Source organism: Mus musculus, chromosome X (genome assembly GCF_000001635.26).
Source record: "Mus musculus strain C57BL/6J chromosome X, GRCm38.p6 C57BL/6J".
Classification (NCBI taxonomy): Eukaryota; Metazoa; Chordata; class Mammalia; order Rodentia; family Muridae; genus Mus; species Mus musculus.
Genome location: NC_000086.7, coordinates 100,400,777 through 100,418,472, shown reverse-complemented (window position 1 = coordinate 100,418,472; position 17,696 = coordinate 100,400,777). Strand labels below are relative to the sequence as shown.

Genomic DNA, 17,696 nt, shown 5'->3' with positions numbered 1-17,696 from the left:
CAACAGGACATAAGGGATGGCCTGGGGCAGCTGAGAAATTACATGTGATATGCAAACCTCCCTAAGCCACTAAGATGGATCTTCCACAATGTGACTTCTAGCATGTGACTTGCCTCAATCATATGACCCTGAATCATACATAGCATTGCAAAATCTAGCAAATGAAGGTATAGAATTCTATTAAATTTTAATTTCATATGAACAACAATATTTTCATATAAGTATGTCCTATGCAATACATTTTTCCCCTGAAGCAGTCATGTTTTAGAGCAAATATATCCAGAATATTGCATGGGGTATATTCAGACAACACTACTCATGGTTTATCCTAAATTCAAATTTAGCTGGTCTCCTGTATTTTATTTGGTAACCATGCCTAGGTGAAGTGAGTGAAAATTAGTATGTAAGGAAAGGATCGGTTTTATTTTTGATCCATTTACAGAGTTCTGAAGCAGAACTAGCCTGGGTTGTCTTGGAGTCCAAAGCAGGAAAAAGGCTTTCACTAGTAAGGGCTCAATGAAGGCCATGGGCAGGTCACCTCCAGTGGTGGCTTTCAACTGGACAAGTTGTGGCTCTATTGGAGAATAGCTGTTTTCTTTCTTGGTCACCCCTGGCCATCAGCTATCAAGGAGCAGGGGTTACCGTGGTGATCTATACAATGCTTAGCCTCATAGTTATAGCTATGAAATAAACAATACAGTGATAATTAGCTCTATGGTAATGGAGGAGGGGTGGGAAGGTCAAGAACCCTCAGCTAGAAGCCACTACTCTCTCCTGCCCCCCCCCACAGCTCTATGTGATTTTAGTAGATGCTAGATTGTAAGAGGTAGGTTAACTGAAGGTAGATCTTATCCATGCAACTTCGGTGAAGTCTTCAACCATGCAGGGATGGAACTTTTAGGTGATATAGCTTTTTCATGGCCACTTAGACTTCTGTAGGTAACCCTGACCCACACACCTCTAAGCCAAGTAAAATCTTCAAGTTAGCCTTGGGTATAGTGCTTCCTTTGTTCTGTCTTTGGTGCATTATCTAAACACAGCAGTCTCAGACTTTCTAAGGATCAGTGAGCACAGAGCAGAGCAGCGATCCAAGGGGTGGGACTACAGACTGGAAGATCCTAAGAAGTCTTGGCCATTTCCACAATTTAGGATAAGGATGGATATACCCGAGTTAAGCACATGGCCTTTTCTGTACAGCTAGGAAGGCAGAGCTTATAGAATATTCCAAATGCTCATACTGTGAGTGTGAGCTCTTTAGTGTTCAACACCTACAAGACAATTGCACTCAGAAGGAAAGCCATTCTGGGACAGGAATACTTTAGCTTCGGGCTTTCCTTAATGTTCTTCACTATTTTCCCCCTCATTCTCTTAATGAAAGTGACATCAGCAGCCTATGTGAACACCATTTTACAGTTTACAAACTGACTGGCCATCTGTTGCTGCTCAGTACCTCCTATTTAGAAATGAGGAAACCAAAGGTTTTTTTTTTCCAGTGCCCCCTAGGCTGAGCCTTCATCCATGTAGGCATTTTTATAACAAATGGCAGCGAGCATCTGTTTCCATGGCCTGTGTTAGCAGCTTGGCTAGGAGAAGAGTAAGACCAGGACCAGAGAGGTTCCAGAGCAGAATAGTGGTTAGGAAGCAGGGTCAGGAGAAGAGGTGCACTGTGTTGGGAGGCAGCTTTGACAGGAGTGAGGAGTCTCCCTCAGGGACGGTTTGTTGGAGGGAAGGTGCAATCACTCAGTCCATGCACTTTTCCTTTCCAGCAAGTGGTTCTTTCTCTCAGCAAGTCTCTACTTACTGCCTTTGGCATTGGCCCCTGTCGGTGTCCTGGGTAACTCGAGCGTTTGGCTCACAGCTCTCCACTGAAATGACATCTTCTTAATGAAGAAGTACAGATTTTTATTCCTTTAGAACCCCAAAGGCCATCTCTGAATACTCAGCTCCAACCATTTTGTTAAATGCAACCTTTCATGTAATTCCAACATTAAACAGATTAACACAGCTGTCTCTGTCTCTCTGTGTCTCTGTCTCTCTCTGTATCTCTCGTGAGACAGAGTCTCTCTGTGTAGCCTTGGCTGTCCTGGAACTTGCTATGTAGATCAGGCTGGTCCACAACTCATAGAAATCCACTCCCTCTGCTTCCCAAGTACTGTGATTAAAGGCACACGCCACCACATCCAGCTTGGTGCTCTGTTTGACGATGGGGTGTTGAGACCAGAATCTTCTATTCAGCATTCCCTTTACTTCTCTGCTACAGTTGCCTCTGGAAACCCAGAGTTGAAACCCAAACCAGCAGCAGCTTCCTTTACTACTCGTCAGAGGACCTGTTTGTCACGGGCCCCTCTCACTAACAGTGTCCTTGTAGAAAGGCCTTCTTGCTGCCCACTGAGACAAAGTTGGAATCTTGGACATCACAGTGACTTTTCGTTTGCACCAGCACACTAGGTCCCTGAGCCAGCCTCATTCTTGACTTCCTATGACTATTCTGTCCTTCTCCTATCTCAGTGTCTCCCAAATGGGAAGAGTTTCAGAAAGTTCCTCAAACATGCCAGTAGTCGTGGTACACATCTATAATCCTAGCACTTTGGAGGCTGAGGCATGAAGATTGTGAGTTTGAGGCCAGCCTGGGATACACAATGAGACCTATCTCAAAGATGTTAGCAGAACCCAAATCAAACAAGTTTCCCTGACAGGAGCCTGGATCCTAATCAGATGTGATATACTCCCACCCTGAACAATGATATAAGTCAAATAAAGAGACCATCTGGAGCAACAGGTCTTTCTATGCTGGCCAAGTCCCCAGAAGCCCTTAGGGGGACTTAGACCAGGAGTCGTTTACTCTGTGTACTAGTGGACCTGGTCCTGCAAGTAGGCAATAAAGAGGAAGGGGATGAGCCATTTGTTAATCACAGAGGTAGCAAAGTTCTGAGAGATACTCTTGTTCCAAAGTTTCCCATCCCTGGCATTTGAGACAAGTCACCCTCCCTGTTTAGAAGTTGACGGCACCTCTTCAGTGCCAAAAATATGAAGTGTAGACTCCCTGTGTTGGGTTCAGACTATTTTGGAGACTAGCATTGATTCCTTTTTTTAATCCCCCCTTTCTTCCAGCCCTTCACAGAACCAGCAATCTAGCCAGGCAGGTGAGCTGTGCTCACCATCCTCTGTGTGCTTCCTTCAGAACTGCATGACTTAAGACCAGATGTAAGAATTGCTCTAAACCAGAGAAAGGCTCGTGGCAGGCACTCAGAACGATAACCTCCCTCTTGAGGTGTCTGGACATCATAAAGGGGAAGGTGGTGCAATCCTCTGTTTTAGGAGAGACATTATGGTACATGTCTCTGAGATCTGAGCATGTCTCATCACTGCCACTTTTGCTAACTTAGCTTGCCACACCATCATGCCCCCGAGGATGATTGAAATAGCCCTTCAAAGATACTCTTTTTCTTTTTTACCCCTCCAAAAATAGAATCCAATCTTCTTTTACTGCTCAGAACCCTTTATCAATTCTCCGTTCTGGTCAGAATGCAAAGCTAAGTCCATTCCATGTCCTCCAAGGCCTTTCTCAGTGTGAGCCCTACTGATCTCACCAACCTTAGGTTTTCAGTTCTTGTCAACGATTTGTCTTTTTGATGCTCCTGGAAACCTGCCAAACACACCTTATTTCAAGGGCTAGGTGCTGACTGGTCCCTCTGCCTGGATCATTAACTACATGACTTGCTTCCTCATCCCTTTGAAACCTGTGCTCAAGTGCTACCTTCCCAGCATGGCCTTACACAACACACATTTTGAAACTACAAACCCTGCTCTTCCTACCCAAGCCCTTCTCAGTAGTCTGCATCTTTCATTCTCTGCTCTAACTTATATCACCTTATATTCTAATTAGGTAATTAATTTCAATCATTTATTTTCCCTCACCAGAATGCAAAGTTCACGAGAGTATTAATTTGTTTTGGTTTATTTTATTCCTTGAATACAGCCCAACTGTGTAGAACAGTGCCTGGCACATATGATACCATCAATAATTATATTGCCTAAAGAAGGCCTTCTCTTCATTCACAGTTTCCTGGACCTTATATCTAGCACACACATGGTTGGACAGAGATGCTTTCATGCTCACATCTTCACCGCATCTTCATCACATCTTCACTGCATCTTCACTGCATCCACACTTGGAGATGTCACAAACTTACAGAGAGATGTAGCAAACATGTTAGCAACTACATACATATCTACTTTTAGAGCACATATACAAGCAGACAAGATTTTGATCTATTTTATATGACATCTACTGGTCCTTCAATACATCCCTCTGTCTACACATAGAGACACTTTATACACATTGAAAATAAATTGCAAACATCATATTATTCACCCCAAGCACGTCAGCTTGACACAAGTTCAATATTTTTTATTTTTAGGTAAAATTTACATGTGGTAAAATGCAGAAATTGTAAACATATGTATTGCATTTAAAGAGACTACTCTTGTGGAGGCAGAGACAGGTGGATCTCTGTGGGTTCGAGACTGGTCTATAGAGCAAGCTCCAGGATAGCTCCAGGTGCTAAGCAGACAAACCCTGAGTCGACCCCCTCACCCAAAGGTGTTATGTTAAAAGAGCACTTTTTATTGCACTCATTTATTGTGTTGAGATGGGACCTGAGCATGCCAAGGCACATGTATGGAAGTCAAAGGACAACTTAAAGGAGCCAGTTCTCTCTATCATGTGGGTCCCGGGGATGAAACTCTGCTTGTCAGCCTTGGTGGTAAGCACCTGCAGCTGCTGAGCCATCTCAGCAGCTTGAGTCATTCATTGTCTTTTAAAAAATATTTTTAAAAAGTATTTACTTGCCGGGTGTTGGTGGTGCACGCCTTTAATCCTAGCACTCGAGAGGCAGAGGCAGGCCGATTTCTAAGTTCGAGGCCAGCCTGGTCTACAAAGTGAGTTCCAGGGCAGCCAGGGCTATACAGAGAAACCCTGTCTTGAAACAAACAAACAAACAAACAAAAAAGTATTTACTTATTTTTATGTTCATGAGTGTTTTGGTCACATGTATGTTTGTGAACCTTCTGAAAGCCTGCTACGCAAGAAGGTCAAAAGAAGCTGTTGACTCCCCTTGAACTAGAGTTATGTACAGTTGTGGGCTGCCATGTAGGTACTGGAAATTGAACCATGGTCCTTTATAAGAACAACAAATTCTTCTAAACATTTTGTGAGCTCTGCACCCCCCATTCAAATATTGAGAATATTACTGTCCCTCTCTCAATTTCCATCAAATTACTTCTCAGTCATTCTTAGCAGAAGCAACAAGTGCTCTGATTTGTCATGATAGACAACTTTTGCATAGTATGTACTAACATTTTTAGAACTACTCAGTAAGAATTTTGCTCAGCACCCACTATCTGCCCACAGTTATACATGTGCTATCTTTACTGTGAGCAATGCCCTGAAGGCTGAAGGTGTTTCTAGACCTAGCCTGTGACCTGGTCAGCCTTTCAGCTATGCCCTTACCAAGATCATCAACACTTGGACCTACAGAGATGTAGGCACTGAGTTTCTCTTATCTGAGTCCAGAATTTCGTTCTACCCACAGCTCCCCTATTTTCAGACTGGCCTTGGCAGTTGCTCTCTTACCCTGTCTCACCCACTCACTTCTCACATCAGGGATCTATCCACTATCCAGGTGTGCAAGGGGGTGTCACAATCCCAACTCAGGCTGAACTCAAATGGGTAAAAGTGCAGGTGGGTAGGCAGCTGGAAGGAATTGGACAAGCAGAGGCGGTAGGAGGCCCTGCAGTCTTAGGGTGGGACAATGGGCGGGGAGTATGCAACAGTTGGAGCAGAAAGACCAGGAGAGACAACATGGCACGCTCCAGAGCAATCAGGGCTCCAGAGCCAAACAGCGTCTACCTGGAACTCCTGAGATTCTGGGCACCATGTTCTGGCCCACCAAGAAGGACCTCAAGACCGCCATGGAGGTCTTTGCTCTTTTCCAGTGGGCCCTCAGTGCCTTGGTTATAGGTGAGTCTTCAAGCTACTCAGGGCAGCCAGCTACATGGGTTTGCCTGGTATTGAAGGGTTTAGGGTGGTATGATGCTCAGTGATCAAATTTTGTGTTGTCCGAGGCAAACTAGAACAGTTGTTTACTCTGTCCTGTGGCCCCACCCACATGGGCAGGGTATTTGTGGTATCTGTGCATGAATGACTACATAGATGTGCATGTGTCTGTGCAGGTGTGTGTGTCTGTGCAGGTGTGTGTATGTGTGTGTGTGTGTGTGTGTGTGTGTGTGTGTGTGTGTGTGTGTGCCTTGCTTTAGATTTGCCTAGTGAGCACCACAAGGTCTACAGTGAAGTGCAGAGGCCAGGTTATGGAGAAATGGCAAGCAAATTCACTGAAGCAAGCCAAGAGGAAGGATGTGACTGCAACCACAGGGAATCAAGCAAACTGTGATGAGTTGATTTGATGGCAGAGGGGTCTTTGGAAACTTGCAGCCCAGAGGAATTTAACCATGTATCTACCATTTTTTTTAACATCTATACCATTGATCCTTCATAAAAAGTATACGTTGGTCATGGTGTTCTATATACCAGAAATAACCATCACTGCTGGAAGGGGCCTGAAAAAAGTCCTTGCTTGAACAGTAGTAGTTCATGTGAATACTGACGGGAGTCAAGGGCATGGGTTTAGTGATCTTGTCAGCACTCTGGGAATGAAGAATAGAGGAATATGAACCTGGTACAATGGCATGCCAATGAATAGTAGTACAGTAGTCATTTCTTACCTCCACCAACAACCAGACTAAAGACACGGAGTGGGAGGGGTAGAGTTAGTCACCAGAACCATTTATATTATTTTGGCCCAACTATTTTTACATGCATTCTTTCATTTTAGCTGATGCTAATCTTAAGTCATAATGATGGCTACACATGTAATGCTAAATAACAAGCACATAGTATTAGCTAACTTATATTAGCCTCTTTAGTCTAATCACCTTATGTGGCTAATAATATGCATTGTATAATTGAAGAGGTGAATTCCATGCAGTAGAAGTGATCTGCCCAAGCTCCCACAGCTAGGGAATGGAAGAGCTGGACTGTCAATGAGCTCTCAAAGGCTAACAGTTTGTCTGAGAGCCCCTTTCTTTGTCCTTTGCATCTGCTCCCTGCAGATTGGGAGGTTGGGCGTGGAGCTTGGTGCACACTAGACTGGCAGTCTAGCGAGACTATTTTCTTGTTCACACTAAATGCACCAAACCCCGTTGGTAGGAGGCTCAGCTCACTGTGGACTCTATTGTTCAGATTGGTACAGGCACAGCCAATTGTCTACTGCAAAATGTAGCTTCAGGGGTTGCCATAGCACAGGAAGACAAGTGCAAGGAGAACTTATATGCAGCCCTAGCTACTGTGGATTGAAGTGATTAAATTAGCCACAGCCTTATTTAATAAGAATCATATTATTATTACTGAGTCTAGAAGGAGGCAGGTGGGCCTTCTAAATTTGCAAAAGCTCTTGACTGAAAGGTAACAAAGACCAGTTTACAGTGGCCTCTCTTAAGTAAGGGCCAAGCTCTTTGTTTGGCTGCAAGCTCAGTTGTCTTGTCATGCCTCCAGCTGCAGGCAGGCTTTTCGGCAGGTTAACAGGGCGCTTTGACTTTAGTTGTAGGGTTTTTAGAACGTTGAGTTTGTGGCACCTGCAAAGCTTCTATTTAATGGGTACGTAGCCATGTCTGAAATGCATGAGAGCAGAAGTGTTTCAGATTCTGGATTTGGATGGAATATTTGCAAATACATAATGAGCTAGGGTATTGCCAAGATTGAATTTCTGTCTGTGGCATTTTTTATGCAATATTTTAGTATACCTGTATTTTGACAGTGACGTGAGGTCAAGTATTGAGTTTTCTAGTAGAAGTATCATATCAGTGTTCAGATATTTTAGGCTGTTGGAGCATTTTGTGTGTGGACTTTTTGGATTAGGGATGTTCAACCGGCATTGTTTTTCTCAAGTTCTTCTATCCCCAATCTTGTTACTATCCACCTTTCCATCATTGCAACTGTTTCCACAAGACAGCAAAGTCTCCAGGGTCAAAGAACTGAGTTTGAATTTGGGGAGAATGATTATTCATTGAAGGCTGAGGAAGTGTGAACATTTTGGCTGGCTTCTCTCCTTCACTAGTTCTCACTCAATCTTCAGCCACGCTCCTCAGACATAACTGTTAACAGTGGTGTGTGTGTGTGTGTGTGTGTGTGTGTGTGTGTGTGTGTGAGAGAGAGAGAGAGAGAGAGAGAGAGCACCTAAATGGCATACATTATATATGTGTATATAACACACACACAGCACACATGGAACATACATATAAGCCATGGAACATACATATAATATAATATAATATGGGTGTTGAAAACAGTTTCTGAAGTCAAACTTCAGATGCTAGCTTTACTTTTTATTATGTGTACAACTTTTGGCAAGCTACTTATCCTCTTTCTTTGAAAAATGGGTATATTTTCAGTATATTTGTCAGGACACTCTAGGTGACCCTCTAGTGGCTTAATTGAACAATAATCATTTCTTGTTCACATTAAATGCACCAAACCCCGTTGGTAGGAGGCTCAGCTCACTGTGGACTCTATTGTTCAGATTGGTACAGGCACAGCCAATTGTCTACTGCAAAATGTAGCTTCAGGGGTTGCCATAGCACAGGAAGACAAGTGCAAGGAGAACCTATATATAGTCCTAGCTACTGTGGATTGAAGAGATAAATAAGCCACAGCCTTCACCTGAAAAATCCTCAATTAAAAATGAGGTTGAGCATCTTCTTTATGTTCATTGGCAATTAGATTGATTTGGGGCTTTTTGTTTTGTTTGTTTTGGGTTTTGGTGTTTTTTTCTTTCTTAGATTGTTTATGTGAGACTCACCTCACGATGTAGCCTTAGTTGGTCCAGAATCCCTATGTAAACCAAGCTGACCTCAAGCTTGCCTAACCTGCCTCTTGCTGCCTTCCAAGGTGCTGGGTCACCACACCCAGATTGAGCTGATTCTTGAATGACAATAGGAAGCAGCTGAGGAAGGAATGAGCCTTGGGAACAGTGAATGCACAGCACTGGAAAAGGCCAGGGTCAATGAGAATCAAATGGAAGCCAAGGGCTGGCAGGGATTAGGTGAGTTGGGAGTGAACTCAGAATTGCTGCTTAATATACTTTTACTGAAGGAAGGAGGGATGGGGGGGGGCTTAGAGGAATAGATCCAGGGAGGTTATAGATAGCACTGAAAACTGTTGGAAGGAGTTTAGTCTTCTGCAAGGAAAGAGCCAGAAAAGGGTTTAACATGGGACGCTGACATGAGGCTTGTGAGTTTGAGAGTCCATTGTAGCTCTCTGAAGCAAACCAATTACATAGAGCCAGAGAAGGTAGCAGTGATACCAGGGTTAGCAGGTTATTAAGAAATGGTGGGATTTGAACAAGGCTAGTCGTGATGGGGAGAAGAAGAAAGGTCAAGGAATCAGAGAATAAATGTAATATGGGGATAAAAAAGCCAGGGAGAAAAAAGAAAGACACCATGAGATGTCTTTAGCTGTGCATGAGTTTGAGCAAACTCTAAAAGAAATGAGGTGTCCTTTGGATGAGACCTACACCTCTAATTATCCAAGAAATGTTCTGTGGCTCATGTCCAGAGGTTCCAACTGCTGGCCTTTGCTCTACCCACAGTGCCCTGCCCCCCAGCGGTGGTCATTTTCAAGTTGGCTGTTTTTAAAAAATATCGAAGTTTTCTATATGGAATTTCTAAACACTGTTGTTGTGTGATATAATTTTAGGCATTCTCTGTTGACCTCCCAACATGGAAAATGAGAATTGAGCTCTATATGATATTGCTTGGATCTTTTTATCTCTTCCTTCCAAAGTTGTATTTTCTTCTTCCTCTTTCTTCTTCCTCCCTCTCCTCCTTTCCCTCTCCTCCTCCCCCCCTTTCTTCTTTTTGGAGACAGAGTCTTTCTACATAGTCCTGGGTGTCCTGAAACTCACAATGTAGTCCAGGCTGGCCTTCAACTCACAGAGATCTGCCTGCCTCTGCCTCCCCAGTGCTGGGATTAGAGGCATGTGCCACTTCATCAGGCCCCTTCCAGAATTCTTATAACACCGTTTTGGTTAAATGTCTATTAGGAAACATAGTGTACCAACATTGTATTTTCTTATGTGATTTTTTTCTTGGAACTAATAATTGACTCATTTTAAAATTAATTAATAAGTTTTAAAGATTTTTCACTTTATTGTATGCATGTTTTGCCTGTATGCATATGTACAGCATTAGAGATGGTTGTGAACCATGATGTGTAAGTACTGGGAATCCAACCTAGGAACTCTCTAAGAGCATCAAGAGCTTTTAGCTGTTGGGCCATCTCTCTAGCTCCCTCATTTTTTCATTTACTAGATATCCTGTACTTATTACTAATTTATACACAAACATTTCACACATGGTAACCTTTCAATATCTGCAAGCACACTGGGAATTCTTTGCTACCTCTCACATTTTCTTTCCTTGAGAACAGTGTTTCTGGAACTTAGGGAGAATAGCATCTCCCCCTACTATAGTCTGGCTGTTATAACCAGAGTGCTTGAGGCAAACTGTGTGCAAATTTTAAGGTACTCACTATTGGGTTATGCAAATAGTAGGCTGAACTTCAATGTGGCCAAGACTGGGAGTCTCTTTAAATTGGTACCCTAGGTATCTTGCTTGCTTGTTTTCAGCCCCGTCTCTCCTTGGTTTCCTCCTTTGTTGGACCTTTATTTCCACCACGAATTCTATGCATTCTCCCTCATTTTGATGAAGCATGTTATCTAGCAGTATTCAGGGGAGGGGGGGGAAGACATGGGAGACAAATTATCTGAGACTGTATATATCAAATTCTCTGTCCTCTCATTTCAACAGTAATTTTGCTGTGTTAGCTGTAGCTCATGTAAGTACAGAAGTTCTCCAAATGTAGTAAGTTTGAAATACCATGAATCATGAATACATTAGCCAGGTACAGTGTCTTATAAGGGTAAGTCTAATACTTTGGAAGTTGGAGCAGGCAGACTGCTATGAGTTGAGACCAGTGTGAGCTGTCATACTGTATTATGAGGCTTTGTCTCAAAGCAGCAAGCCAACTAACAAACTAACCAACAAACAATACATTTGATACATCTACTGTGATAGCTTAGTAACACGGGGCACTCTTCTGTAACCCCATGGTAGCGTGGCTGACGGGAAGATGTGGCTTTTTGTTGCTGTCCACCAAGAAACACAACAGTACCACATATTGCTAGCTAGCCCAGGAAAAGAGCAAAATACAGTTTCTGCCAGATTCCTGTTGCCTTTCCACCACCAGAAGCAACAAAACATTGTTAAACTGTTGTAAGTTGAAAGTCACTTGTGTCTGAATCCAGAATCTTTTCAGTTCAAATGTTCAGCGAATAATTCTCCCATCAACCATTGAGAAGAGGAGAAAAGACCTATCGTTCTAATTCATTTCTTGTCAGGTCAGGAATTCATCCAGACTTCTGATGTTTGAGCCTGGGCTTCATCCCTACCTCTTGGGGTACCTGATCCCCCAGATTCTGAGTCTTTCCGTATTTTTCCAAAGAAGCAAGCAAACTTCCTGTATTCATATCCTTTGCAGCTGGTTCGAGAGATCGGCTTGCTTTTTTCTAAGCTTGTTATTTCTCTCTTCATGCACTTTACATGGGCAAAAGTTTTACCGAAATCTCTCATCTACTGTAGACACATTTCTGATTCTTCACTTGTGGGCCTATAGTCCTAAAATATTTAAATCATTTTCATGAGGCTCCAACAAGAAGTCAACACAGAATTATTCACTCTATTATAGATTTTGGTTTGGTTTGCTTTTTGTAACCTCTATTTTGACCCACTTCCCCATATAATCTTAGTCTTGGCTGCTTACATCGAATGTGGCACCCTATCACTCTTAAGTCATATTTTCCTAATATAGAATTCTATCGTGCTTCAGCTGAGCACAGTCCCTTATCTTATTCTAGTTCAGCTTTTATTTATCATTGCTCTTTGTTTTGTGTACTTCTAATCTGGTGAAGATAGGTGTTGGCTTTCTCTCCATCTTTTCTGGCACCTTATAGGAGTGCATCTCACTCTTCCTAATGCTGCGACTCTGTAATACAGCTCCTCTTGCTATGGTGACCCCCAGCCATAACGTTTTCACGGCTACTTCATAACTGTCACTTTGCTACTGTTATTAATCATACTGTAAATATCTGTGTTTCCCAATGGTCTTAGGTGACCCCTGCAAAAGGGTCCTTGGACCCCGTAGGGTTTATGACTCACAGGCTGAGAACTACTGACTTAAATGCTGAGAAGAAAATATAAGTTGGAGAAAAACTGCTCTGAGACTTCAAATGTCCAGTGGCTATGAGTGGCTTCTCCCCCACCTACCCACACTATGTACGGAGCCTAGCACAGTGCTGGGGAAGGTTCTGGGGGTGGGAGGCCTTGTTGTTGTTTGAAGCTTAGCTATGAGGGACACACTTTTCTTCCAGACCAGAATCTGGTTCAGATGGTTAAGGAGGACAGTATGAGGTACATGGCCATGTGGGCCACCTGTAAGGATGAAGAGACTGTTGAATAGGCCTAGGTCAGTGTGTGTGTGTGTGTGTGTGTGTGTGTGTGTGTGTGTGTGTGTGTGATCTTGAGGTGAACAGAAATCAGCAGGGGGACTTTTAATGTGAGGGACTGTTTTACAATTCCTTGACTTTGGGCTGGGTTCCCTCTAGTCACCACTGTGATCATTGTCAACCTCTACTTGGTGGTGTTCACATCTTACTGGCCTGTCACCGTGTTGATGCTCACCTGGCTGGCTTTTGACTGGAAGACCCCTGAGCGAGGTAAGGGCCCATTGGGATGTATTGCCATATATTCACCCCTGCTCCTCTCCTAATCCTGAGAGGCTCTGGCTAATTTCAAGGCAATCTTTCAGCCTGTCCCTCTCTGGGCTAGGAAAGCTGAGGCTTTTAAGGTCCTTTTAAGGTCTTGGAACTGGTGTTGGTAGGAAGAAGATAGGGTTGGGTTGGGATAATGAAGCAGAGGCTGGGCCTATTGTAGATTGATCTGGATATGCCTTTTTATTATATTTAGACAATTTTTTAGATTTATTTATTATATGTAAGTACACTGTAGCTGTCTTTAGACACTCCAGAAGAGGGCATCAGATTTCGTTATGGATGGTTGTGAGCCACCATGTGGTTGCTGGGATTTGAACTTGGAACCTTCGGAAGAGCAGTCAGAGCTCTTAACCACTGAGCCATCTTGCCAGCCCGATATGCCTATTCTAATTTCCATGTAGGAGAACAGGATGCAGCAGAGAGTTAGAGGACCCCATGGTAGCTCTGAAGGAGCCCAGAAAGGGAGAGCAGGGTGGACAGAGCTTTTCTGTGCTTTCAGGTGGCCGCAGGTTCACCTGTGTGAGGAAGTGGCGTCTGTGGAAACACTATAGCGACTACTTCCCACTCAAGGTAAGCCACAAAGATGTAAATGGCTCACTGAGTGAGCATTTGGGTCAGACTTGGGGTACAGGGTATAGCCACATGGATGGGGGCCCAGGAACCAGTGACTCCTGGACACGCACATTGCCCAGCCTGAATTGCTGAAATTCACAGTTCTTTCTCTTCCAGTTCTCTGGCCAAAAGAGAAGTCTTTTTCTCTGTCTCCAGCTCTCCTGTCTCCACTTTCCTCTACAGATGGTGAAGACGAAAGATATTTCACCTGACCGCAACTACATCCTTGTCTGCCATCCTCATGGGCTCATGGCCCATTCATGTTTTGGTCACTTTGCCACTGACACAACAGGCTTTTCCAAGACCTTTCCTGGTATCACTCCTTATATGCTCACACTAGGAGCCTTTTTCTGGGTACCTTTCCTCAGAGATTATGTAATGTCTACAGGTGAGTGGCTCATAGGGGATAAAGCCACATAGAGGGCTACCATAAGGAGAACCTAGAGGATGTGTGGGAGCAAGGTCAAATCCAAGATTGTCTCAGGTGCTAACCGCTAGCTTCCCCACGTCCCAGGCTGGAGAAGATGCTCCTTGTAGTCATGGTAGTGGGGAGGGATAGTTTACAGGGATCACTAAGTAACCAATGACTTTTGGCTTTTTCTGCACACTAGGGTCGTGCTCTGTGAGTAGATCCTCCATGGACTTTTTGCTTACCCAGAAGGGCACAGGCAACATGCTTGTGGTGGTGGTTGGTGGCCTGGCTGAGTGCAGATACAGCACGCCAGGCTCTACCACCCTGTTCTTGAAGAAGCGGCAAGGCTTTGTGCGCACAGCCCTTAAACATGGGTAAGGATAGCTGCAGAGGGACATGGGGGTGGGATGGAGTGGAGAAGCCGTCCAAAAGTTCAGCAGGAAAGAATATTGGACTTTGAGGAAGTGGTATTTAAAGAGAAAGGAAGAAATATGCAAACAATTATTATTAAATAGAACCAACATAACAGTGTGTGCATGCATGTGTGTGTGTATTTACTTTTTGTTTTGAGATAGGCATGGAATTACCTGGTAGAGTAGGCTGAACCAACAGGCTTTAAACATACACCCATCTCTACTTCCCTAGCACTTGAATTACAAGCATGTTGCCATACTTGGCTTTTTTTTTTAAATGTGGTTTCTGGTCATTAAGTTCAGGTCCTCATGCCTTCATAGAAACCACTTTACCAAGCTTTCTGTGTACAAATTGTATTCAATTTTGTCCGTTAAAAATAAAGTACAAAGGGGAAACCCCACCTATGGGTTGCAGTAGAGCTGTGCAGGGGGGGCTGTCCTGGAGGCTTTGCATAGTCAATTTCTCTACAAAAGGACTGGGTTGCATCTTAGGGCAGAGAAAGCCAAACTTCTTACCATGTGGCCTAAGAGCGAAGAAAACATATGAAATGGACTTTGGGCATTTTGAGACAAGTGCTTCAGATTTGGGCATTTCAAGGAATCACTGTGCTTGCTTCCTTGTGGAAGCTGCTGCTTTGTCCCTAAAGGCAGTCTAGTCTAGGCACCATAGTCAGCTGGGACCTTGCTATAGATGGACTTGAGTTCTAGGGAGCCTGTAGGTAAACTCAGGGGATGCTGGTCTTCTTCTGCAGGGTGTCTCTAATCCCAGCTTATGCCTTTGGAGAGACAGACCTCTATGACCAGCACATTTTCACTCCTGGGGGCTTTGTCAATCGCTTCCAGAAGTGGTTCCAGAAGATGGTACACATCTACCCCTGTGCTTTCTATGGGCGTGGCCTCACCAAGAACTCCTGGGGCCTTCTGCCCTATTCTCAGCCAGTAACCACTGTTGGTGAGTGAGCCCTTCTATTAAAAGGCTTAGTTTAAGTTCTAGGATCCATTCTGTGGCTGAGCCTCAGCCACAACTGTGGTTGGAGGCAGGGAGGCTGGGTAGGGAGTGCTGAGCAAGAGGGTCAGGGTGATCTGGGCTCCAGGCTGTGCCTAGGAGTAAGCTATTCTGATGTTTTCCCCTTTTCCATTCCATTTGGCAGTTGGAGAACCTCTACCATTGCCCAAGATTGAGAATCCGAGCGAGGAGATTGTGGCCAAATACCACACACTCTATATTGATGCCCTACGAAAATTGTTTGATCAGCATAAGACCAAGTTTGGCATCTCAGAGACCCAGGAGCTGGTGATAGTTTGAAAGACATTCCCTTGACTGGATGGTGTGGAACTGATGACAACAGGGCAAGGTTACCTGTGGAGCTTCACTTCTGACTTGACTGGTCCTCACTGGAGGGAGGTGGGGGTGTGCATCCATGTGGTTGTTTTCTGTGCCCATCCTTTCCCACCTCCCTCTCTTTCTCTTAGTTTTTGTCTTTTTCCCCTGAGACAGAGAAGACTCTAGGCAAAAGTCCACTGAAGTCATTGGACTTTCATGAAAGCATTAGCAGCAAGGAAACCTGTAGGTGGAATAAACAGCCCATCTCTGGTACTGTGTGCTCCAGCTGGTCTGTTTGGAGGGCTCTAAGACCTTGTGTGTCTGCCATTGTCCTGGCTTCAAGACTCTTACAGGACTGGGTATCTCAAGAGCCAGGGGACATTGGGTTCAGTCCGTAGCATGCTCAAGACCTATGATGTTTAAGGGCAATCCGTCACCTTTTATCTTTTTTCTATAGCTATAAAATGGGACTAACAATCCTTCCCTTGCTTACCTCAAAGGTTTCTGTCAAAATTAAATGCTACTGCATGTGCCTGAACATGATAAACTGGAGAGTGACACAAAATTATTCTCCTCCAGCTAGCTAATCCATTTCTTGTTCCTAAGAAACAATGTCCTCAGGTTCATGGTGTCTCAATTTCTAAAAGAAAGTACAGGGTAGTGTGTTGAATGGTGAAATAATTTTATATACCTTAGTGACCCTTGTCCATACCTACCTTCCATCTACTAAAGCTATACTAGAATGGTCAGTGGTTTAGACCTAATTTCCCATTTCCCCGTCAGAAATTTGCATGCACTAGCTTGGCCTCATTAACTCTGCTCTTTGATAGTCACATGGGATAGCTGACCTCCAGTACCCACGAAGAACCTTGCTTTCTGAGTCTCTGAGTGGCAAGTCACTCTTAGCCCAGTGGTTGTTGCAATCACATATTACACAATTCGGTACATAGGCCCTCTTGGATGGATGTCATCTGGTCCAATTATTTACCTACATCAAGTTTATCAAGTTGGTTTAAGACATCCTGCGTACTACTACAGTGTGACACTCTCCCTCTGTCCTGAATGCCTATCTCATGTGGTTGTTTGTGCATGGTATGGCAAAAGGCGTGGTCTCCTGCTTTTTTCTACCTGTGCTGTTTCTTGTGCCAGAGGGTCTACTTTCCTTGAGCTTCCCATAAGGTGTTATTATTATTATTATAATTTAGGAGTGCGGGCATCAAATCCAGGGTCTTACACTAAAGATATGGTCTACCACTGAGTGACATCTAAAGGTGTTCTTAAGTTTTCCAGGCTTCTTTAACTGAAACCCTCTCTCCAAAGCAGCAAGAGGACCAACCAGGGTATCAGTATCCAAGCAATGCTTATCTGGCCATTGTGGGCTCATTCACATTATTTGAAGGTCATATTCTCCATAATTGGCCAAAGTTGCTGGGGTTGTGAGACATTCCCATAATTATTCTGAGCTACCTATTCTTTACTTGCTGCTATTCTTCTCATCTTCTTCCTTAGAATACCTTCCAGCAAGCAGCATAGGGTCAGGCAATTGAGGCAGCAGGGCACAGTGGTAAGCATACCAGGGAACAAGCCAGGCTGAGACACTTAATAGTTGAGTGGTCTTAGGGGAGCTACTTAACATCCTTGGGCATTTGTTTTGTCAGCAAATGAGTCAATTTGTATATCAATTGAGGGGTCTAAGGTTAGATTTCTCCAAGCTGTTTTAGGGAAGGCTTGGAGTGTTGTAGATATCCCATTCAAGTTGAAAGTAGCCCCATGCTGTGTGTTCTTGTCCTGTGGAAATATGCCTTCTGGCAACACACTGAGCCCCTGAGACTTGTAGTTCTAGAAGAGCTAAAGGTGAATAGGGTGGAGGTATGTAGTTTAGAGCAGAGAGACCAGCTTCCTTCTGGTGCTCTCACCAAAGTGGGTTTCTTGGTCCTCATTTGTGGTGGCATCATCATTAACAAGAAGCATCTGTCATGTGGGAAGAGCTC

General features: G+C 43.9%; 1 protein-coding gene across 7 annotated transcripts in view; it reads left to right on the top strand.

Annotated features, from left to right (window-relative positions):
- Positions 1 to 16,252, top strand: part of Awat2 (acyl-CoA wax alcohol acyltransferase 2) — a 92,058-nt gene extending 75,806 nt beyond the window's left edge. For 6 of the 7 annotated variants that reach the window (XM_017318489.2, XM_011247591.3, XM_011247592.3 and 3 more), the window contains 6 exons: positions 12,777 to 12,887; positions 13,444 to 13,514; positions 13,740 to 13,944; positions 14,168 to 14,342; positions 15,134 to 15,333; positions 15,533 to 16,252. In XM_017318489.2, coding sequence (XP_017173978.1) covers positions 12,845 to 12,887; positions 13,444 to 13,514; positions 13,740 to 13,944; positions 14,168 to 14,342; positions 15,134 to 15,333; positions 15,533 to 15,687 — 849 coding nt within the window. In that variant the 5' untranslated portion in view covers positions 12,777 to 12,844 and the 3' untranslated portion in view covers positions 15,688 to 16,252. Of the gene's footprint in view, positions 1 to 5,885; positions 6,023 to 12,776; positions 12,888 to 13,443; positions 13,515 to 13,739; positions 13,945 to 14,167; positions 14,343 to 15,133; positions 15,334 to 15,532 lie in introns of those variants that run through there. The other variant, NM_177746.4, reaches the window with a different exon arrangement.
- The last annotated feature ends 1,444 nt before the right edge of the window (positions 16,253 to 17,696 follow it).